This window comes from Pagrus major, chromosome 11 (genome assembly GCF_040436345.1).
Source record: "Pagrus major chromosome 11, Pma_NU_1.0".
NCBI classification, from domain to species: domain Eukaryota; kingdom Metazoa; phylum Chordata; class Actinopteri; order Spariformes; family Sparidae; genus Pagrus; species Pagrus major.
Window position 1 is genome coordinate 7,097,247 of NC_133225.1, and position 21,795 is coordinate 7,119,041.

The following is a 21,795-nucleotide window of genomic DNA, read 5'->3' on the forward strand; positions in this document are numbered from 1 at the left end:
TTTAACTTTCAGGATCTTTTACATCCATATGAACCTACATAACACACTGAAGGAAAGGAAACAAATGAAAAAGCGTAACAGGTCTCCTTTAAAAACAACAGACGAAAAGAAGCACATTAATAAATAAGTTCACCCAAAAATGAAAATTCAGGCAGCATCTAGGCTACTTTATGTCGTCCACAAAATATTTCTGGAGCTTCACAGCAAAACAGTGTTGCAGCATTCTCCTAAACATCTGAAGTAGATGGGGACTTATTTTAAAATGTAAAAAACAAATAAAAGAAACATAAAATGGCTCCATACAGCTCATCTGCCATAATCCAAGTGTCTGGAACCACAGAGATCCAAAATTGAGCGTTGGTGCATACCTCGTCTGAAGTAGGTGCAAAAGCTCGGCTGGGCGAGCTGTATGGAGCCATTTTATGTTTTGATGTTGTTTTTTTTAACATTTTAAAACAAGTCCCCATCTACTTCAGTTGTTTAGAAAGATGCGGCGAAGCTGTTTTTCACTGTGCAGCTGCAGAAACGTTTCGTGGACTACGAAACTTCACCCGGCTTTTTATCGGCATGAGCCTGAGTAGATGCTGACCGATCTATCTTCGGGTGAACTGTTCCTTTAACCTTTTTTTTCCCACCATGAATGACTAATTAGTAACAAGAATCTGATTAATATTACTGCTACAGATGTTCAGGTTAATGCCTTGTCTACTATAAAACAGGCTTTATAATTAAAATATTCTCTGAAATCTTCCCATCCAGTTCAGACGCATGTCTTCTGCACCATCCCAAAATACTCTTAGAAAAAAAAAACGCCTCCTCAGAAAGTATTTTATCGCTGGTCGGACTCTTCTCTTGTAGAAGTACTCTTTAAGAAAAGTGGAGTGACGCAGACTTTCCCCTCAGAGGAGTTTGGACTGAATTGGGGGCTTTCGGAGGGGACGCGTTCAGAGTGTGCGCACCTGCGTGAGACCAGCAGTGTCCGCAATCTGAACAAGTGAGGAGCTGCTCCTCCGTCTGAAAACGCCCGTGAGGAAGGATTTTTTTTTTTTTTAAATAACATCTTTAACAATGACTGAGATTTGCGCTGGATTACAAACTATGAGGAGCTTCATCCTCTGAAGCAGCTGTGACCGTCGCGTCCAGACACCGATGCGCAGCGTCCTCTGGCACCAGCTCTGCGTGTTGTCACCCCGCGAGGAAACATGACATCCAAATCACTGGCTTATGTCTTACTGCTGTCTGTCCTCCACACATGGTGAGTGGCCTGCTTTTGTTTCAAACTGCTCTAAAATATATTAAAAAAGACATAAAAACAGAAAGCAAAGGTGTGTTGTGTTCAGGGATGTTTTATAAAATAAGCTCTCCAAATAAAACTTTATCTGTAAGTTTATCTCTGATGTAATGCTTCTGCAGAAAACACTCCATGACTTCACCTGTTTCTCCATCACCTCCTTCTTCTTTCTTTCTTCTTCTTCATTCTACCTGTGCAGCTCTCTAACTATCGAGTATGAGGAGGACTATGAGGATGTCACTGTGAACCAGATGCTGGCTCCTAAATCACAAGACACGGACACCACGGAAATACTCAACAATTTACTGAAAGAATATGACAAGAAACTGCGGCCGGATATCGGAGGTAACTGACTCTTCACAAGATATTTTTCACCTAAAGCTGCAGACTGTAAATCAATTATATCAATGCATGCAAATCTGGCACTGATAATACAACATAATCCTGCAGAGTCAGACATCCAAACATTATATCACACACCGTGAATATGCCAAAATCATGTCAGACCTCTATAATGTCCCACGGCAGCACTGGATATATGAATGATGTGGTTATCAGACTTCACAAGGTCAGACATCACAGCTGTTTGTTTTCTGCAGGTGAGGTGACGTCATTGTGCCTTTTAATTTTAATGTGGTTGTAACAGATCCAGTGAGGTCAGGGTGTTTGGATATCTGTAACATCAGATGTCACCGGATCCAACAAGGGCATCACTTTGTTTTCACACGAGGAGGCGACACGATGGCTCAGATCAGTGCTTCTCAAACTTTCTCAGACCGAAGACCACTGGGCTGATAAAAACAAACCGAGCTGACCACCATCGGTGTTAACAATCGGCCTACTTCAACTGCATATTACAAATTATAGCCTAATAAGGTGACAGTCTGCTCACTCATCATTGTCTCTGTTGCCATATTAAAGGAGCACTATGTAGATATTGGGAATCATTTGAATCAGAAGAGAAACATCCTCATTGACTGGTTAGACATAAAAAAAAAAGAAAATCAAACTAAATAAACAAACTCTCTTTGTTTTCATGATTGAATAAACTGAATAAACAAACTGACCTTAAAGGACAACACAGTTTCACTTTGTTTATGTGGCGGACCCTGCCACCTTTCTAGCTTCAAACAGTGTTCAGGGATCTTGTTTTCCTCTGAGAACAGCTTGTTTATTCAGTTATGATAAACATAAATATATCTGAGTTTGTATTATTACCTCTATAATATTGTAAATATGAAAATTCTGGGTTTGAATTTCTTCTCCAAAACTACATAATGCCCCTTTAGTATCTAATCAAACCTTAGGCTATGCTAGCTGGATGGGCTAACTCATCATTTCATCTAATATATTACATCCTGATGTTAGTATATGCTGATCACATCATCCTGCATGTGTTGTAGTGCCGTTGCTAAAGCTAACATTTCTAGGTGCATGCTAGTTTTTCAGAACGTGTTTTAACAAATTACGTTTTTTTTAAAAAGTGACGGTGACAAAACCGTTCCAGTCAGATAAATATGTACTGATGCTATATGTCATAATTTGGCACACAATAAACATTTGTACTGGTTCTCCATCCTGGTAGCTTAGGCTGCCATTCTCTAATACATTGTCAAAAACAAAGGAGTAGGAAAAAACTGCATTTCAGACGATCGACCTGTTCCTGTTACACGCTGTTCATTGTTACATCACATCCGTGGTTGTTTGTGTGGCGCGAGGGGAGAGTCACCCAGTTTCTCAGCTGTTTCTTACTTAAGGACCTGCAGCAGCAAAGGTCAAGATGTATCTCATCAGCATATCCTCATGAATATAAATTACATTTGGAGGTTGAAACTTTGAGCGCAGGAGGGAGAGTTTTTTTTTAATTCACAGGCTCTCGTGCCTGTTGCATTTGCATTTCCCACGTCATGTACAGCGTGAGAGGATCTGAGAACGTGTTGTTTGTCGCTCGTGCAGAGACGGTGTTCACTCTCACCTCCTGCTTCTGGTTTTCTCTATGAATGTTTTTCTGCTGTCAGGATCAAGAGATACTGCGATGGTCTCATTCTGCTGTGTGTTATAATGGAGACTTCAAAGAATCGGCTTCATGTGCAATATTTTTCCTGACTTTTTTGGTATTTGCCTGCTTGATGTATGAACAGCTGTTTGGTAACATACCGTACGACCGAAGATGAAGAGATTACCTGTTTGGATCATTTCGAAGTAACAATAATAAATAGGATTTTGTCATTTCTGCCAAATGTTTCGTTCACAGGACGGGAAAAGTTTACGTTGTGCCGTAGTGGCTCGTATTAAAGTAACCAAACAAATGTGAAATGAATCAAATAACCACACATGATTTGCCACACGGTGAACCTCGGTCCCTCTGTGTCCTCGGGGTTCTGGGGCCCAGGTTGGTAATTAATTAAGCAAACGAGCACGCGTTAAATGTCTTCAAAATGGCAGAAACTTGGAACGCATGACCTGATTTATTGTGAAAAATATGCAGGTGTTTAACAAGAGCTGGACAGGACAGCAGGTGTGCAACCATCAGGTCATCCTGTCAGGTCTGTCCTATTAATGTGGTCGCAGCATCTGTATTGCTTCAGCCTCGGGGGCAGGTGTTGCATGAATGCTACAGCTGTTACTATGGCTACCAAGCCAGGTAAGCTCAGTTGTTTCGGCCTGACAGAGAGGCAGCAGGAGGGAACAGATATTACTGGTACGCAGGATGTCAGAGGGCCACATTGAGCGGTGGACGAGAACTTTTGATGCCGTCCTGAGAGAGCTGATCCCTCTTTCAAATCCTAAGTGCCACTTTCTCCGTGTCACTTCCTCCATGTGTCGCTTTGACTCCAATAAATAACGCTAACCTCTCACTCTCCTATCTTACGTAACACATCTGGGTCTTTTCTTTCCTTCCACTCACCTGTGGACACTTTCAGGCGCTTTCATTTACCTCGCTCAAAGGGAACCGTGCACTATGACCTCAAAATAACAGACAGCTTCAGTCGCAGAAAGCTCTGCTGCATGTTTACTTTAAACAAACCTTCAGTGTCGCGCAAATGTGTTGAACCCTAACGCCTGAGCCTAGCTGTGTGTTTGCCATTGAAAATGAGGTGTGGCTGAAAGGGTTAAAGGTGCAATAAGTAAGATATGGGCCCCATTTTAAATTCACACTCAAAACAATTAGGTGGCAGCAAATCACCAGAGTAAGCGCTAACTGCTGCTAACTGTAGCCACCATTGCTAGTTAGCTCAGTTAGCCATGCTGCTAGCTGTTCGGACTGGGAGCTCGCTAGCTGGATAGCATGCTAATTTCAGTAGATATCTTTTTTAACAAAACATGAAGTGTCATCATACGTTAAAACTTCTATTTGTTCACATTCTGTTGATAATTTTATTTTTTTGACATTTTAACTACGATTTCTTTACATATTGCCCCTTTAAGTTGACTTATTTACCTTTTTTTTCAGTTTTTAAACGTGTTTGAAGGGATAACTTCTCCCATGTGTGTATTTTTCTGGTCTGTTTCCATTACAAAAGCGTGACTGGTCGGTTTCAGTGACAGGCCTGGAGTAAATTATGATGCTCGAGGAACAACACCAACACAGCGATATTAGTTTCCGCTGTTGTTTTGAAATTGTAGTTTTTTATTTGAACACTTTAAAACTTTTCTTACAGAAACAAGTTGACATAACCATTTAAGTTAAAATGGCTAATATGTTAGCAGACAGTTGCTTATTTGGAGTCATGTGTCGGACCACCTGATGAATGATGAAGCCCAATATTGACGCTCTGTTTTTGGTCTCTACCAACGTCAGAGGGACATGTCTGACTCTTCAGCTGCTAAATGTTCACCAGCTAGTTGCTAACGTTGTCTGCTGTTTGGTTCTGGTTTCTCAGAATTTTTTCACTGACTTGCTGCCTGTTGAGGCTGAAAACGACACCATGGCGGCGGCCATTTTCCTCTGACATCACACTCAGGGTGGAAAACTGAAACGCTGTACTGCTGTGTTCAAGGGTGCAAGTCAGATAAATATAGGCGATCTGAAAAACTGTAACCATTTCACTGCTTCTTGATTGATTAGCAACTGTTAAGACAATGGAGTAGTTTAATCCTGAGGGACATCGGACCATCATTCAAGATAACCAATTACCTGCCATTAGACAACAGTTAACGCTATAATTCAACCATATTTGACCTAACGTGGGGCACAAAATAATTCAGAATCAAACACATATCTTGGAGATGTTTGTCTAACCCTGAAGGTGAAACATAAATGATTTAACGTTAGCTAGGAGTCAGGAGCTAACGAGTTATCAAATATGACGTTTTACCTTAAAATACGGCTGAATGTGCCTCCAAATTTTCACTATCCATCATCTTCTGGGTTGCTGATCAGTTGGGAAGCTGTAAAATGACAAGTATTTGTCACATTGCCTACGTTAATACGACTTGTTACCCGGAAGACAGCAGCGTTATATTACCCGGCATTCAAGCTTCACACACTGAGCATTAACGTTGGAGAAACATGGCCGCCGTGTGAATGAGGTCTTTTCTCTGAAGGTTTGACCACTTTGGCGTCCAGATCTTTGATTTATTGATTTTAACGCCGTTTAAGATGAAAAACTACAAGCAAAGAAACTTCATGATGCGCAGGTTGTTGCACAAGCGATGGAAACGACTTTGTTGAGCAGAATCTTGTCGGCAGTGATGTGAAGCGTGATCCAGTAAAACCATCGAGAGTCATGAACTTCACATTTTATAGGTGCTGTACTGTTCAACTGTTCTGTCTGAGTAATAAACACAGTGACCTTTTCACCGAGATACTTTAGGGACGACCAGACTCTCTCTTTTTCTCTGTTATTTCCCCGTCACACACGCACACACACTCTGAAAGAGTGTGTGTGCGTGTGTGACGGTACATTATTATTCTATTGAGGACCACAGATCTGTATTCGTCTCTGGTCGCCCGGCCAAAGCTGACTAAATTACCTCGTATGGATAATTTCAAAAGAAGCAATGATAAATAGGATGTCGGCAATTAGCTTCTCTTTTTTTTTTTTCAATTCCCCTGACCACTAACCACAGATAAGTAAATTAAACAGTCATTTGTTGTGATGCTGGCCCTTTGATGGCAGATGGTGCTCTGAAGTTGTTTGACCTTGTCCTCTCGAGCATTAATGAATGTGACTTTTTTAAAGCTTTTAACGGCTCATGGTTAAACAACGAGGGGCATTTTCCACCACACGGCTTGAATGTAAAGTGATACACCTGCGCTAGTGACGTGTGTCTCAGTGGTGTCTCAGTTGTGTCATGTCTGCCTGTACAGTACTTAACGTTTAATATTACCTGGAGAGGACATAACAGAGGCCGGCAATTGGACTTCATTATCTTCACCGTGTCTATCTTAGAGCTTCTTCTGAAGGACAAATAACACTTTCTTCCTGTGACAAATGTAAAAGTTGCATTTGTTGGCCAAAAAAACCTGCAAAGCTCTTTATAAACACTATTTGCAACACCACTGGATTGACATTTCACACTGACGAAGGCCCAATTTGTCTTGGCAGTCTTCAGCAGTTGGAAGTGTGCAGCCTGTCACCTCCAGCTCTTAATCTAACAGCTCAGCGTGGCTGCTCCCGACTGTTATTTGACTGCCCTGCAAATATTTAAAATGCCAAAATTGCCGGTGTCTTGTTTTGTAGATGCTTTTTTCGACGAGCCACGGCTAACCTCGGTGACTAATACGCTGCATTTCCGTTAACCGTTTCGCTGTGAAAGCGACCTGGTTCATCGGGTGAATGCTTTTAATGTGAATTAGCAGCAGTAGGAATAGTTAATACAGCTCTGATATGTAACAGTAAACAGTGAGGCTTACATTAGTCAGTTAAAATTACAAACAGGTCTACTGGATGAATGCATCATGTTCTACAGGAGATTAGCTTAGCTGCATTTACAGTAGATGTAGTTTATGGACTGGTGGTGCAACAGGTTCATGTACCTCCGTGTGGGTTCATTTTCTGTCCTAACACATGTTTTGGAGAATGGTTTTGAAAATAGTTCAGATGTTGTTGGTAGCTCGCTGTCAAAGCAGATCAACACACAAAAACCTGACCTATAACAAGTAAATAACATTTCTAATTTCTCAGTTCTTCTTCGTTGCACCATATTGAATCTCATTTGTGAACTTCACAATTTTCAAATCAAAGTAAATTCACCTTTTTTCAAAAGGCTTTACAGCAAAAAATCAATTTGTTTTCATATACAACAAGATTTGTAATACAAGGGCTACCGAAAAATGCCCTGAACAAAAATTCAATAGAGGTTTAATACATCAAATACACAACATAACACTCAACACTAATTACACTTAAATGAGCAGTTTTCCTATGGGAGTTTTGTATTGCACGAAGCTATTGGGAGCAGCGCCAGCAAATCACAGGAAGCACTTTGCTAGCGGGAGATCTTGAAAGTCACTAAAAGATTAATATAAGTATAATTTACAGATGAGTGCAGAGAATCTAAAGAAACGATCGACAATGGACATTCAGGTTATGTTCTGCTACACGGTGACCAGCCAGAGAAGAAGAAGAAGTTGAACAAAGTGGGACCCAAATGCAGACACACAGGCATGCGAGTAATTAGAACGAAAAGCAAATCTTAATAACATAAAGCTGGAAATCCAAATCCAAAATCCAAAAATGTTGCCAAAAAGGCAGATGACCAAACAGGAGAAATCCCAAAAACAAAAGCAAAACAAAATACAAACAACAAAAAAAAGCAAAGTACAAACCAGAAATAATGTGACGAGGAAAAAGAGGAACTGACAAAGAGAGAGGGGAGGACCTGAATACACAAGCGGTGATTAATTAATACAACACAGGTGAGGAGTGAAATTGAACAGCAAAACATGACACATGATGACAGAACTTTCAAAATAAAACAGGAAATGACAAAACCAAAAGTCAAACCATGACACCAGTCCAGGATTCACTAGGTTGTTATATCCAGCATGAGAATGGCATATTCTGCCGCTACCAATAAAAACGACTATATAGAGAGATGATTACAGAATAAAATACTTTAAATTAGTATTGCTGATCATAAATAGTCCCCTCTGATGCAGACGCACAGAGCATTTAATAGAGTTTGTTGCCTTTCTGTGTGCAGGTGTGAAGCGTGTCGAACTTCTTGCGTCATCTAGTCATAAACATAATTTGATCTCAAACATCGGGAAAGTGCAGTTTCTCAGTGCAGGTCCACTTCCCTGACTGCATGTGTGGCTCTTTAATGGACTTAAAATCCCATTATAATTAGCAGCTGTGTTTTTTTTTCTTCCTCTGTTGTTTATAATGTCAAGTCAAAAGCAGTTAAAAGCCGACACCATCACGGTAATATAATGGGCTTTCAGAGGAGAAACATCAGCCTGAGAAACTGAAGCAGGAATGCGCCGTTTTAAATGTCACCTTTCTCACACGAGATGAGCGAGGCTTTTGTTCAGACCATCACCTAGTAACTACGCTGGTTACAAAAGATGTTGTCAGGATGTGTCAGACTCAGCTCAGCGGATGACAGCGACTTGATTGATGAGAATTACACATTTTTACGTCGAGTTCACATCGATTAATCAGACGATTTCACGTTGGGGGAGAAAAAAACAGTCGATCCATTTGAGTCGTATGATAAAAGGCTGTGAGATGAGATGGAAGTGGACCTGTTTGTTTTTTCAAACTATTTGCAAACTCATTTTTTTAGGAGGAGAGTTCAATCATGAACATGTACCGTTATCCATATCTATCAAAACAGACACAATTAGCTTCGGCCAGAACAGATTATCCATCTTAAAGCTGACTTTTGTCTCTTCCTCTGTGTCCTGCACAGTGAAACGACTATAGTAGGTGAAATGATATCAGGCTCAATATAACGGGCGAGGCTGCATTAGTCTGTTTGATTATATTCTGTCTGTATTTTTTCTGCAGAAGTACAATATATATAACTGGATCTAATAAAAACATGCGATCTGTGCGACCCGATGGGGATCCCAGATACGCTAGAAGGCCTAAACTGCAAAACTCTCTCACAGGAGTTAATCGTGCTGCTGTAAATGTCTTATTATTATAATAAGTTTAATCTCTGTATCAAAATATTGAAAATATCTCTCATCACAATGCATGGCCTTAGCTAAAAGTTGGATGTACATACAAATGATGTACTAATATGTCATACACTTAGATGGTAGTGTGTTACTTAGTCGTCCTGTGCTGTCAAAGTAATCTATGACTTTGTGTCACTGTAACCTGTACGACTGCTAACAGACAAACAAACCACTTTCACATTAAAATAAGGGTGAATATGTGGGGTTTTAAACACGGGTGAACCTGCTAAAAATAGGCAATTGACTCTTTTCACATTGCCAAGAGGGAAGTTTGCCTTTCTGTTCTTTTTCTTCCCCTCGTGTGCTGAAAATCAGGGAGTCCAAATCATTGAAATTATGAAATGGACACCTAGTGTTTTTTGGAGCTGGAGCGAATGAGTGGGACATATCGCTTCTTTTTTTATCTCTGTTGAGAGGCAGCTGGCAGGGATCTGGTGTTGACACGGAAGCGACTGACAATGTGACGGTGGTTAGTTTTTAATATCTTTAAGTGTTCAGTCTCTCTTTCAAACTCAGCAACAACTGAACGATGTCCAAGAGCTGTTTGAAAGGAGGTGGATTGGAAAAGAAATAACAAGCCGGCAGCCTGAACTTCAACAAACATCAGAGGGTCGCGCCTGATGAGGGGCGAAAATGAGCGTGTCCACCCCGACGTTACGTCAAAAAAACAATCTGAGCACTCTAACGGATTACTTTGTAACAAGTAACCTCCAACACTGGTGTTGACATTATGTCAAAGACATCTTTGTGTTGTGTTGCATAGATATCTACTGAAGTTAGCATGCTAAGCAGCTAGCCCCGGCTCGTCTTTTCTAATGAAACCGCTCAGAGCTCCTACTCTGGACTGCTTACTGCACGGCTAACTGAGCTAACTGAGCTAACTGGCTAACAGCGGCTTCAGATAGCAGTGATATGTGATAAGTGATATATCTGATGATGATATGCTATAAAGTATAAATTCAAAAGATTACACCTTTAAGCTCAATTGCATCCCACACTTGGAATTTGTTGGTGAACCCAAAAGGCTCTGATAAACAATGGATCAACACTGTAGAGCTAAAAAAAAGTGTGCTTAATTGTGACCAAAGTGACGGTCAGATAGTCAATAGTACTGTCTCTGATGAAGTAGTGTTCCCAGTAAACTCGGTCTCAAAGTGTTTTGAAGTAGCACAATGTTGAACTATACATCTGGGGAAAACAAAGTTTATAAATGCAGCTGCAGGAACAATCCTTTAGTTGTCAGATAGTATCCGAGGGGAACAGAATATTCTGCTCTCAGTATGAGAAATGAGTAGCATTTGGATTTAACATGATAGTACAACCAAACTTAATCAGAATCAGTATTCCTTTATTGTCCCACAACGGGGAAATGTGTTTGCCACAGCAGCCAAAGGACAGAATATTACAAAAAAACGATAACAATAGCCAAAAATTAACAATATCAATTAAAAAGGTAAAAAATAGAATAGGCTTGTATATACATATAAACATGATATTGTACAAAATTAACAGCGGTGAATTTTTATTTACAATATAAATAATAAATATGGGTGTTGACAGTGCAGAGTGAGGTCTACTGGGAGCAGTGCTGATTGTAGAGTCTGACAGCAGCAGGAAGGAAGGACCTGCGATACCGCTCCTTCACACACTTGGGGTGTATCAGTCTGTCGCTGAAGGAGCTGCCCAGTGCTGTGATAGTGACCTGCAGGGGGTGGGACTCCTTCACCAGCAGCGATGACAGCTTGTCCATCATCCTGCTCTCTCCCACCACCTGCACTGGGTCAAGAGGGCATCCCAGGACGGAGCTGGCCTTCTTGGTAAGTTTATCAAGTCTCCTCCTGCCTGCTGCCGAGATGCTGCTGCTCCAGCAGACTACTCCATAGAAAATGGCTGATGCCACCACAGAGTCACAGAAAGTTGTCAGGAGTGCCCCCTGCACCCCAAAGGACCTGAGCTTCCTCAGCAGATGGAGTCTGCTCTGACCTTTCTTGTATGTTGCTGCAGTGCGATCAGTCCAGTCCAGTTTATTGTTCAGGCGAACTCCCAGGTACTTGTAAGGTGTCACCATCTCAATGTCCGTTCCCAGGATGTTCACCTGTGTGCAGGGTTGTTTGGTCTTCCCGGCGTTGAGCTGGAGGTGGATCCACTGGCAGAGTCGTCAGAGAACTTTTGTAGATGGCGGTGGGGTGATTGGTGGTAAATGTAAAATACTAACATTACATTTTACACCAGTGTACCACACAACAGACCACTGTACCTGTTTTTGTCCACACTCATTCTTGCAAGAGGATGCAGATAAAAAGTATTAACGACACTCAGATTTGACTCCAGTCTTAGTTACAGCCACAGTGCAGCTCTTCTCCTGCACGTTCATTAAAAAACCTTAAACCAGCTTTGGTGTCTGTCTGCTTACTGGGTGACAGATGATCGGCCGTGCCACAGTTAGCCGGAGGGAGGTGATCTGTTCTGCTTTTTGAATATTTCAGAGCCCTTGGCATTTCTTCGAGTAATGAGCCCGGACGATGAGACGAGAAGTTGAAGTCTTTATGCCATAAGTCATTATTCTGCGGCTCAGAATACGTAGACGCCGAACCCGAGGATGGGCTGCGACTTTCCCACATGTGCTTTTTTCATCGGGACTTCCTGCGAGCTTATGTGAGTAATGAGAGGACAAAAATGTGCAGCAGTGGAGACCAGTGACTCCCATGAAACAAGTCCTAGTGTGAGGTAGAAGCGCTACTTTTATCTGGAAGGTCAGCGATATTCAAGGAAAGTAATGTCCTCATACCTAAAAGACATACTGAACATGAAAAACCAGCGACAGGCTCACTATATAAACATTAGGGTTAACATTGTTTCCAACATGGTACAGTAACAATAATAAACACATGGTTAACGGTGAAGGTTAGGTTTAGGAAAAGTCATGTTTTGCGTTAAGTAAATACTAATAGTTTGGTAAGTAAACATACACACTTAAGCTAAGGTAAGTTATGTGCCTTATGGAAGTTAAGTAAGTTAAAATTAAGGGTCGTAGGTAAAAATAAGTCAACATTGACTTTTGGTGACTCACAGGACACAACATTGGTCTAAACTACATCACATGACTTCCTCTTTTGCTCCTGTCATACTTACTACAGGAATAATGACAATATGGTTTTGTCAAATGATGCAAGAGTTTGTAAAGATTCTGAGGAAATCAAAATCTTTTCTGACATTGTCAATGTTTACGAGATAATAAGCCAAACTTTTGATTTGTCAAATTAAAATGATGAGAAATTAACTGACTGACTGAAATTTGACTGAGAATGAGTATTTCTTATTTTTATTATCATTGGTTTTCTTTTCCTGGCAGAAATGGTCCTCCATAACTGAGCTCAGGTTTACATGTATTACCTGTTGTTGGTTTGTCGGCAGGATTATATAAAAACTACTGAATGCATTTCCATGACACTTGGATGGAGGATGAGTCTCGGTCCAGAATAGACCCCATTAACTTTCGGTGCTGATCCAGACAAAGGGACAGATCCGGGAATTGTTTCTCACCTTTTTGGACATTATGAGACATATTTCTGTTAACTTCTCCGGGAATAATGCGTCGATCTTGGTGGAAAGAAATCCTTCTTATGATTACAAGGCTGGTATCTGTGAGTGAGTACCATGAGATGCAGATCCTAGATTAGGATTAAGTTATGGGTAGCTATCAAGTTTTGTATTGGATTATGCTTGACTGGGACTGTTAGGCCATGGCTGAGGTATGCACTCTACTGAGTGCCATTCTAGCTCAGTGCAGTCTTTCTTGTTTCTTCATGTGTTTCAAAAGGTATCATTATATGTTGACTTTTAGTTGTATTGTTCTGATATTACAAGAATAGTTTGGTACCATTTTGTTTGCTGTTGGAAATTAATTGAATTTTATAACAACTTTTATGTGTGATTTTGCAGTTTTGCTCAGAAAAATCTTCTCATCAATATCATGAACCTGAAGTTTCTCTGCACTATTTAACATTCAAAGAAGAAAGTTAATCGGCTTCATTCTGGCATTGACCAGCCGTCACTAACATTCGGTGTGGGTAACGCCTATTCCCGGCCCCGTACCTGCTTTTTTTTGTTGTTGTTTTTTTGTGATTGTCGATGAGCACTTATTGAAAATCAAAGGTGGATTATCCTCCCGACTGAGGAGCCGTTGGGGCGAGGATGTGGTGGGAAGATCCAAACCCACTCAGGATAACAGGCGGGCCGACAGAGGTCAAAAGAATTGATCTGTTTGACGCTTCACATAAGTGGAAGTCTAATTAACTCATTAAATATTTCAGTTCTTTTGTAAACAGGGAGAGTTACCCTTGGCGAGGGGCAGACATAATGAATCTGCATCTGCCGTGCTGTTTCTTAGTTGTTAAACAGTTCACGTAGACTTTCTATATTTTATTCTATGTCTGCTTTACTTCTTTGAATAAGGATGGGAGGCTAATGTGACATTTTCTAATTTTACATTAACATGAAAAGGCAAACATCCAGCCGGCGTCACACGTTTCCCGTTCGCCATAAATATCGCTGTCAGCGTGTCAAACAAAGGGACGAGGCTGCAGTTTGTCCCCTGCTCTTCACCGGCAGCTAATGTACGTCCATTCATCAGACAGGGGCCAGGCTCCAGCGCTAAACCTGAAAAAAAGATTAGCTAATGTCTCCGTGGACCTGTTCATCATTCTCTGCCCACCTTAATGACAAATAAATCTCACAAGAGTTTGAAGCTTGCCTCTACCCCCCCTCCCTCACTGGATGATTGTCTCAGTGTCTCCAAGTACTCGTTCACCATCGCAGAGCAGATTACAGCCTCCCCCGAGAGGCTTCGCTCTCTGTTATTCTCTTGTCTTCTTGTTTTTATTTAAGACTGCCCATCTTCACTCTTTCTATTACACCACTACAGCACATTATATTCAGTAGATGACCATTCAGACTATTTCACCGATGGCTGCGCCGATAAATAACCCACACGCAGCTACTAATTAATTCCTCGTTCATGTTATCTATTTTGCTAAAGTTAATGAGCTGTCCCCATTTACTGAATGACTAGTCACAGCCTAACTGCTGCTAAGTGGCACTGTGGGCAGCGGCACCGCAACGCAATTAGGGATGTATAATGAAGAAGTGATGTAATTCGGCTTCACTTGCCATAGGTGCACATTTTCACCTCAGATGGTATTTTTTGACGGACACAAGCAAAGTTTCCTTCTCTGATCACATACAGAGCTGATCTCTATAATAACCTAATTAAGATTAAGATTGTCTTTGTTTATCCCACAAAGTGGAACAGCTCGAGGTGCAACAGTACAAGTAAGAACCAGAAAAATATGCATAGAAATATTAAATAGAAAGTGAGTGGAAAGTGACTGTTCATGTAGTGCTGGAGTTAAACAGTCTGATGGCTGTGGGGATGAAAGATCTGCGGTAGCGCTCCTTCTTACACAGTGGCAGGGTCCGCCATATATCAACAAAGTAAAGGAGCACTGTGTTGTTTTGGAGACGAAATTGAAACTCAGAATTTACAACATTAATGAGGTAATGATACAAACTCAGAATTTTATTTTTCCCATAACTGAGTAAACAAGCTGTTCTCAGAGGAAAATAAGTCCCCAGAACACTGTTTAAAGCTAGAAAGGTGGCATGGTCCGCCACATATAAACAAAGCAAAACAGTATGAAACTGTGTTGTCCTTTAAAGACAGTTTGTTTATTTAGTTTGTTTCGGTCTAAAGAAAAATGTCTTCCCCAAAACTACATAGTGCACCTTTAAGTGTCTTTGTTTCTCCCTGTGAATTAGATGGGATGTTTGTATTGTATGTAATATTTATTTTTTCCATAATAAATTTCCATAACTTGGTCATTCTGAGGTGATCAGTTTCCTGACATTTTTAGAGTAAAGTCAACTTTGAAACTGTACAACAAAAATAATGCTAATATTTTTAAAAAGATGTGTTGTGCATGTATTTTCCGACAGCACAACACAATATTAATTTTTAAAAAATAAATGTTTCTTCACACTGATCCATTACCGTGGCTGTAGAATAAGTAGACTTTGGTGAAGTATGAACCCTGAGGATCTTCAGTACTATGTAATATATTAATATTTACTTACATCATCACAATTGAAAAAGACTGAGGCTGAAGCTGTACCAGACACAAGGTCACCATCGTCACCATTTAACGATCATGGAGACGACACTGAAAATATAAGTATTGTTGTGTTACAGCATTGTAAAGGAAAATGTCAGAGAGAATACAGTTTCATGGTTCAGGTTTGTAAAGAAAATTAAATGCAGTGTTCTCTACTGTATGTAACAATACGCCACTTAAACACGAGGTGAACCGAAGAGCTCGACAGACCTGCTGTGCCTCGTTACAGATTCTCAGCTATGATTGGACGTTTATTCTTCAAGCAGCTTGTTTAGCAAAAGTCCAGCTTAAATCCACTCAGGTCTCTTTTTAGCTCCGTGTTACTCACTTATTGATTGCAGCCATGAACATCAAATTATTGTGCGATTACAGGTTGTTTAGAACGATAATAGTCTTTCATTTTTCGGTGATGTCAGCGGCGGGTACATGCGCATGCTTCTCAATGAATGCTCTCCAACAGAGACGGATCAGAAATACAAGTTTAATGTGATTTTCACATAAACTGTTGGCGACTGTGCACAGCGGTTATGATGTGGATCCGTGTGGTGACACACACATTGTGCCTTCGTACACAATCATCGTCCGTGTGTCATGTGATCACAACGTTCCCTTTGGATCTGATGGATGGAGGTTTCAGTGCTTGTTAATGGAAAATACTTTGTAACGTGCTTTTCATTTTATTTATGCTTATTTGTCGAAGTAATAAGTCATTTTAAAATATCAAAGTGGGCAAGAGACACAAGGTGAAGACGATAAAAGAATCAATTCAAACATAATAAATATCCTCAGTGTATTTCAACAGCATCCTCGCTCGCCCCCACCCCCCTACACTGACCTCCACATTCTTCCTCTTTGTTGCACACCACTTCCTGTTGAATATAAATTACTAATGCGAATTGGTTGCATACGAGCTTCATTCATTGGAAACAGGGTTATGCAGCAGATTATATAATGAGGTGTGTACTGTAATCTAAATTAGATGAAACCTTTTCTTTTTCGTGCCGGCGATATTCTCTTTTAGAAACAGTGTTATGAGCCAGTTTCTGTCCGATGAGACGACGCAATGTTGAGTTTTTCTTCCTCTCTCTCTTCTTGTTTTTAACATAAAACTCAGAAAATGTAAGACACCTTATTATAAGCAGATAACTGAAAGGAGCACTATGTAGATTTGGAGAAGAAATTAAAACTCAGAATTTTAATATTTACAATATTAATGCGGTAATAATACAAACACAGAAATATGTATTTTTTCCATAATGAATTTCCATTTCTTGGTAATTCTGAGGTAATCAGTTTCCTGACTTTTTAGAGTAAAGTCAGCTTTTAAAATTTGAAATTTTACAAACAAAAAAGCCACAAAAAACAATATTTTAAAAACGATGTGTTGTGCAAGCTGTTCTGAGAAAAATAAGGTCCCCAGAACACTGTTTGTAGCTAGAAAGGTGGCAGGGTCCGCCACATATAAACAAAGTAAAACAGTATGAAGCTGTGTTGTCCTTTAAGGTCAGTTTGTTTATTCAGTTTATTCAGTCATAAAAACAAAGAGAGTTTGTTTATTTAGTTTGTTTAGGTCTAAAAAAAATAATTCCCCAAAACTACACAGTGCACCTTTAAGTGTCTTTGTGTCTCTCTATGAATTAATCAGATGGGATGATTGCATGTGAGTACACTTTCTTTAATAAAGACGATCAGGAATGAAGAGAGGAGACTGAGAAGCGGAGCAGCATGGCTGTTGGTTGACTCTCTCCAATTTACTTCTCGTCCTGGTGGCTGCTCCTCAGGTCAAAACACATCCTGTTGTTAACTCCCTCGTAGTGGAGGAGTGTGTTTGAAGTGTTTTCAGCCCCGGTTCCCATCTGGTGGTTGTATGGGGTGCTGATTAAAACCTGACATACAGAAACGTACAAAAAAAAGTTAATGTAGAGGGTTATGTATGGACAGGGTCATATATCACATTCAGATCTTCTGTCTCCTTTTATTTTTAGCGGGTTTATAAAGTGGATGTGTGCAGTTTTGCTCACCAGGTGTTGTGTGGTTATGAATATAGTGCCTTTGAAAAGCTGCCTCAGCAGGGACTCTCCAGAAATGTTCTCCAGTGAGCCATCTGTTCGCACGTGAACCGCACGCTGCAACGGAGACAGGCAGGTGGAAAAAAAAAATCTCGCTGTGGACTTAATTGGCTGAGACATCTAGACTCCAAAGACAGGTAATGTAAAATGATGGAGGAGCTCTTTACTGAGTAAATGTGAACACTCATGGCAGCAGTATGTCACAGCTGTCACTTAGCCGCTTTGAAAGTTCAAGGATTCAGTGACGCTTTTACGCTGAGCATGAAATCGTTGAGAGCGGCGACGTCGGGGGAAAGCCAGAGGGGGTTCCACCATGAGTGAAGCTGGCAGGTTGGGGAGGAGGAGATGGATTGTAGACGATAGTAAAGAAAAGGAAATGCATTCTTGCAATTTGGTGTGCATGTACTGTGAGGAGTGTGTTGGTGTACAGTAAATTGACGTGGTGCTGCAAGCTGTATATAGCTAATATATGTTGTCAGTGTTCCCTTTTAAAGCTGCAACTAATTGATATTTTATATTAACAATGGAAAAAAATGACTGTGTAATGTGAGAGGTGTCACTCACAATGATGATCTGAGATGTGAGAATTTAAAAGTGCAATGTGTTAAGTGCTGCTAACTGCAGCTTCCATTAGCACGGTTAGCCATTCATTTAGCAGTCTAGACTGAGAGCTCGGAGCACCAGGGGACTGTTTACACTGCAGGCACAGGAGCTCTGGACTGGGGCTAGCTGGTTAGCATGCTAACTTCAGTAGATATCCCTGCAACACAATACACAGACGTCATAACATCAATTTATTTCTTCACATTGTGTTGATAATTTTAGTTATTTTTTTTAAGTTTTCAACTAAAATTCTTGCATATTAAGAAATAGATATTCTTTTTTGTGAGCACAGAAACAATTTACAGCTTTCTAGTGTCAAACTCTGCACACAAACTACACAAACACTTTGTGACTGGTGGGGTCCCATCAACCCTGTTTCCAGCAGCAGCAGGCAGCTTTTTCCAGTGGAAAAGCTCTCTAAAAACCCACCGTATACCAACTGCCCTCTGCCAAACGACAGACAGAGTTAGCAACTAAAATTAGCTCGTAAACATGTTGGAGCATTTAGCAGTGACCTTACTTAACATCCAGGAATCAGCAGGCAATAAGAAACACACAACACAAGAATTTGCAGTCTGAAACAGTGTATTTGTACATTCAGTGCCCAAATACCACAAACCCACAGTTGAAATACCACAAAAGTGTCTCTTCTTCTCAACAGAGAAATCGCTCCTCTTCGAGATCTCCCCAAAACAAACAAAAAACACTCAGTTCGAGTCTCAGGATAAGCTCGGCCAACAAAACCAAACCAAGTGACGCCTCGTGCGTCAAATAGACAGGCTTGGAGGTTCTGGCTTTTTTAATTAGTGGATTTATCTTCTCTAGGTGAGGTAGACCATGGTGGAGTTTGGTGTAGGGCAATAGACAACCACAGGGCTTCATCCTGGTCCAATCAGGGATAGAAGAACTGCCCATTTATCAGTTAATTGCATTCATCTGGCATCACAGATGTAATTCTGTTCATGATTGGGTTCTGGGGTGAAAACCAGCAGGGATAAGTGTGATTGAGAACCAGTGGACGACCCTGCACTTCCTCTGATATTTTAACAGTATGTTGCGTTAAGGTGCTGCTGGTTTGTGAATGCATGGATACATAATTGCTGCTTCACTTCTGGAGCACTTTTCTGGCAGCAGTTTATGTGATGAAGACTAATGTGTGATCATTATTAACAACCACAGCTCCCTGAGGACTGCTTCACACAGCCGCAACCTGCTCCTCAAAGCCTCCAGAACAACAAAGTGTCATTGATCCAGCTTCACTCTGCGGCTCTTTGATTTACAAAAAAAAAGAAAAAAGAAATGGAAGTCTTGATCAATAATTATTTTGATCTTTTCTCTTTTTTTCCCCACAGTTAAACCAACTGTTATCGATGTTGACATATTTGTGAACAGCATCGGACCAGTGTCGTCAATAAATATGGTGAGTTGATCCCTTTTCTTTAAGGTTGTGTTCTGACGTATCACACAGCTCTGCACCTGTTCAGGTCCTGCACACATTGCACTATGCACATATGTGTTTTGGTCTAGACATGTATAGTGGTGTATGTATATATAGTGTGCAATGAAGAATCACAACTACATGGAGTTGCCTTCGACTAGGGCTTTGTTAGTTTGGTGGAAGTTGGGTTTTTGTTCTGGTGAGAACAAACTCAAACTCAGAAACTGTAGAGACGCCGACTCACCCAAGATCCAGAACTTTTCCGAGTTCACGTCGTGGAGTTTCTTGAAAATAATCATGGTGAAACTTGTATTAACTTCATGGGACCTTGTAAAATTGAATAGCTGTACTCTAAATACTTTAAAACTATTCTTACATATTGCCTCTTTAAGACGGTGTGGGGACTCTGGTCTGAATATTGCTGCACCAGTCGAGCAAAGTCTTTGCTGGAATATTCAGCATGAGTTATTTAGTTTTAATTTGAATAAGAACAACAGCGTTTTAAGTCCACATCAGTGCTACTACAGCGAGCACCCCCTCCGTGTCAAGCTAATTTTAAGCCCCATTGTCAGAGAAGACTTCATATACAGTATCAGTCGTCATACTTGTATTGTGTCTAATTGCGATGCGGTGTATAATTCAGGGTGTCATGACTTCTCCAGGAGACAGACAGTGATTAATTCCTCTTCGCTTTGAGAATACACTCAACAGAAATGAGGCCATTTTCACATCACAAAAGTACAATCAGAAAGAAAACTATTGACTGAGATGCAGTTTAGAAATTCAAAAGAAATAGACATAATAATGTTCATCAGCCTGCTAAAGTCTCGTACCGGGTCGTTTGACATAAAGATGTCTGCTGGAGCCGTCTGCAGCAGCTTTTCATTCACAGTCGGGCTCTGACTTTGTGCTGTTCTTTAACAAAAGGTGACATAATTTTATGCTCCGCATGGATAAAACAGCAAGTGAGCCATCAACCCAGCGATAAATCTTTTCATCCGAGCATTTTGCACCACTTACTGATGCGTTCTCGGGACAGATGGGATGTTTCATCCTTCTAGCATATTTTTGGCTCTTTACCAGAGTCTTCAGGTGGACGTGCGGAGAATATCTGCACATCGAGGCGTCCAGAAGGATTTCTAATAAGGCTTCCCACACAGTCTACCTAAAGGACAAAGACAGAGACGGACGTCTGAGCTCCTCAACCAGAAATCTTGTTAACATTTCTTTATCAATAAATCAAAATTCAGAGCACCCATTCATGCACCCCGACGCTCTTGTGTTTGCCAGTGTTTTAAAGGTGCACTGTGTAGTTTTGGGAGAGACATTTTAATTTAAACAAACCAAATAAACAAACTCTTTGTTTTCATGACTGCGTAAACTGAATAAACAAACTGACCTTCAAGGACCTTAAACACAGTTTCATACTGTTTTACTTTGTTTATATGTGGCGGACCCTGCCACCTGTCTAGCTTCAAACAGTGTTCTGGGGACCTTATTTTCCTCTGAGAACAGCTTGTTTATTCAGTTATGGAAAAAAAAAATCTGAGTTTGTATTATTATCTCATTAATATTGCAAGTATTGAAATTCTGAGGGTTTTTTTTTTCCAAAACTACATAGTGCCCCTTTAAAACTGAGATGAAACTTTAAAAAACAATTAAATTTAAAGTATTGTTTCTACTTTGTTTGAACAAATTCTCAGTTAATAAGGAAATTAGAAGTGGGTTTTGTCGGAGCTTTCTTGTCACATCTGACAAGTGTTCAAATTTCCTGAAGGACATTAACAAAGAAGCAAAGAAGAGAGTAAACAGTTATAGCAGCACTGTGGCTGTGCTCGTATGTTCACAATCTTAGTTTGTTATGTGTGCACGCTAGCATTTGATGATCAGCACTAAGAATATATTTGAAGTTAATCTGAATGTCATTAGTTTAAAATTAGTTAAACCAAAGTACTGAACCTGAATTTCAACCCAGTGACAGCACTAGAAGAAGCTTGTTTTAGTGCAGTCCACCCAGAGCTGTTGAGACGTTTCACGTGAAGCTCGTGGTGGTGCTTAAGGAAAAAGTCTGGGGATCACCAATATCT

General features: G+C 40.5%; 1 protein-coding gene across 1 annotated transcript in view; it reads left to right on the top strand.

Annotated features, from left to right (window-relative positions):
• The first annotated feature begins 1,202 nt into the window (after window positions 1-1,202).
• The window catches only part of gabrg3 (gamma-aminobutyric acid type A receptor subunit gamma3), a 46,521-nt gene continuing 25,928 nt past the window's right edge, over window positions 1,203-21,795 (top strand). Inside the window, exons 1-3 of the mRNA XM_073476739.1 lie at window positions 1,203-1,255; window positions 1,491-1,636; window positions 19,623-19,690. Of these exons, the coding sequence (XP_073332840.1) occupies window positions 1,203-1,255; window positions 1,491-1,636; window positions 19,623-19,690 (267 nt within the window). The remainder of the gene's footprint in view (window positions 1,256-1,490; window positions 1,637-19,622; window positions 19,691-21,795) is intronic.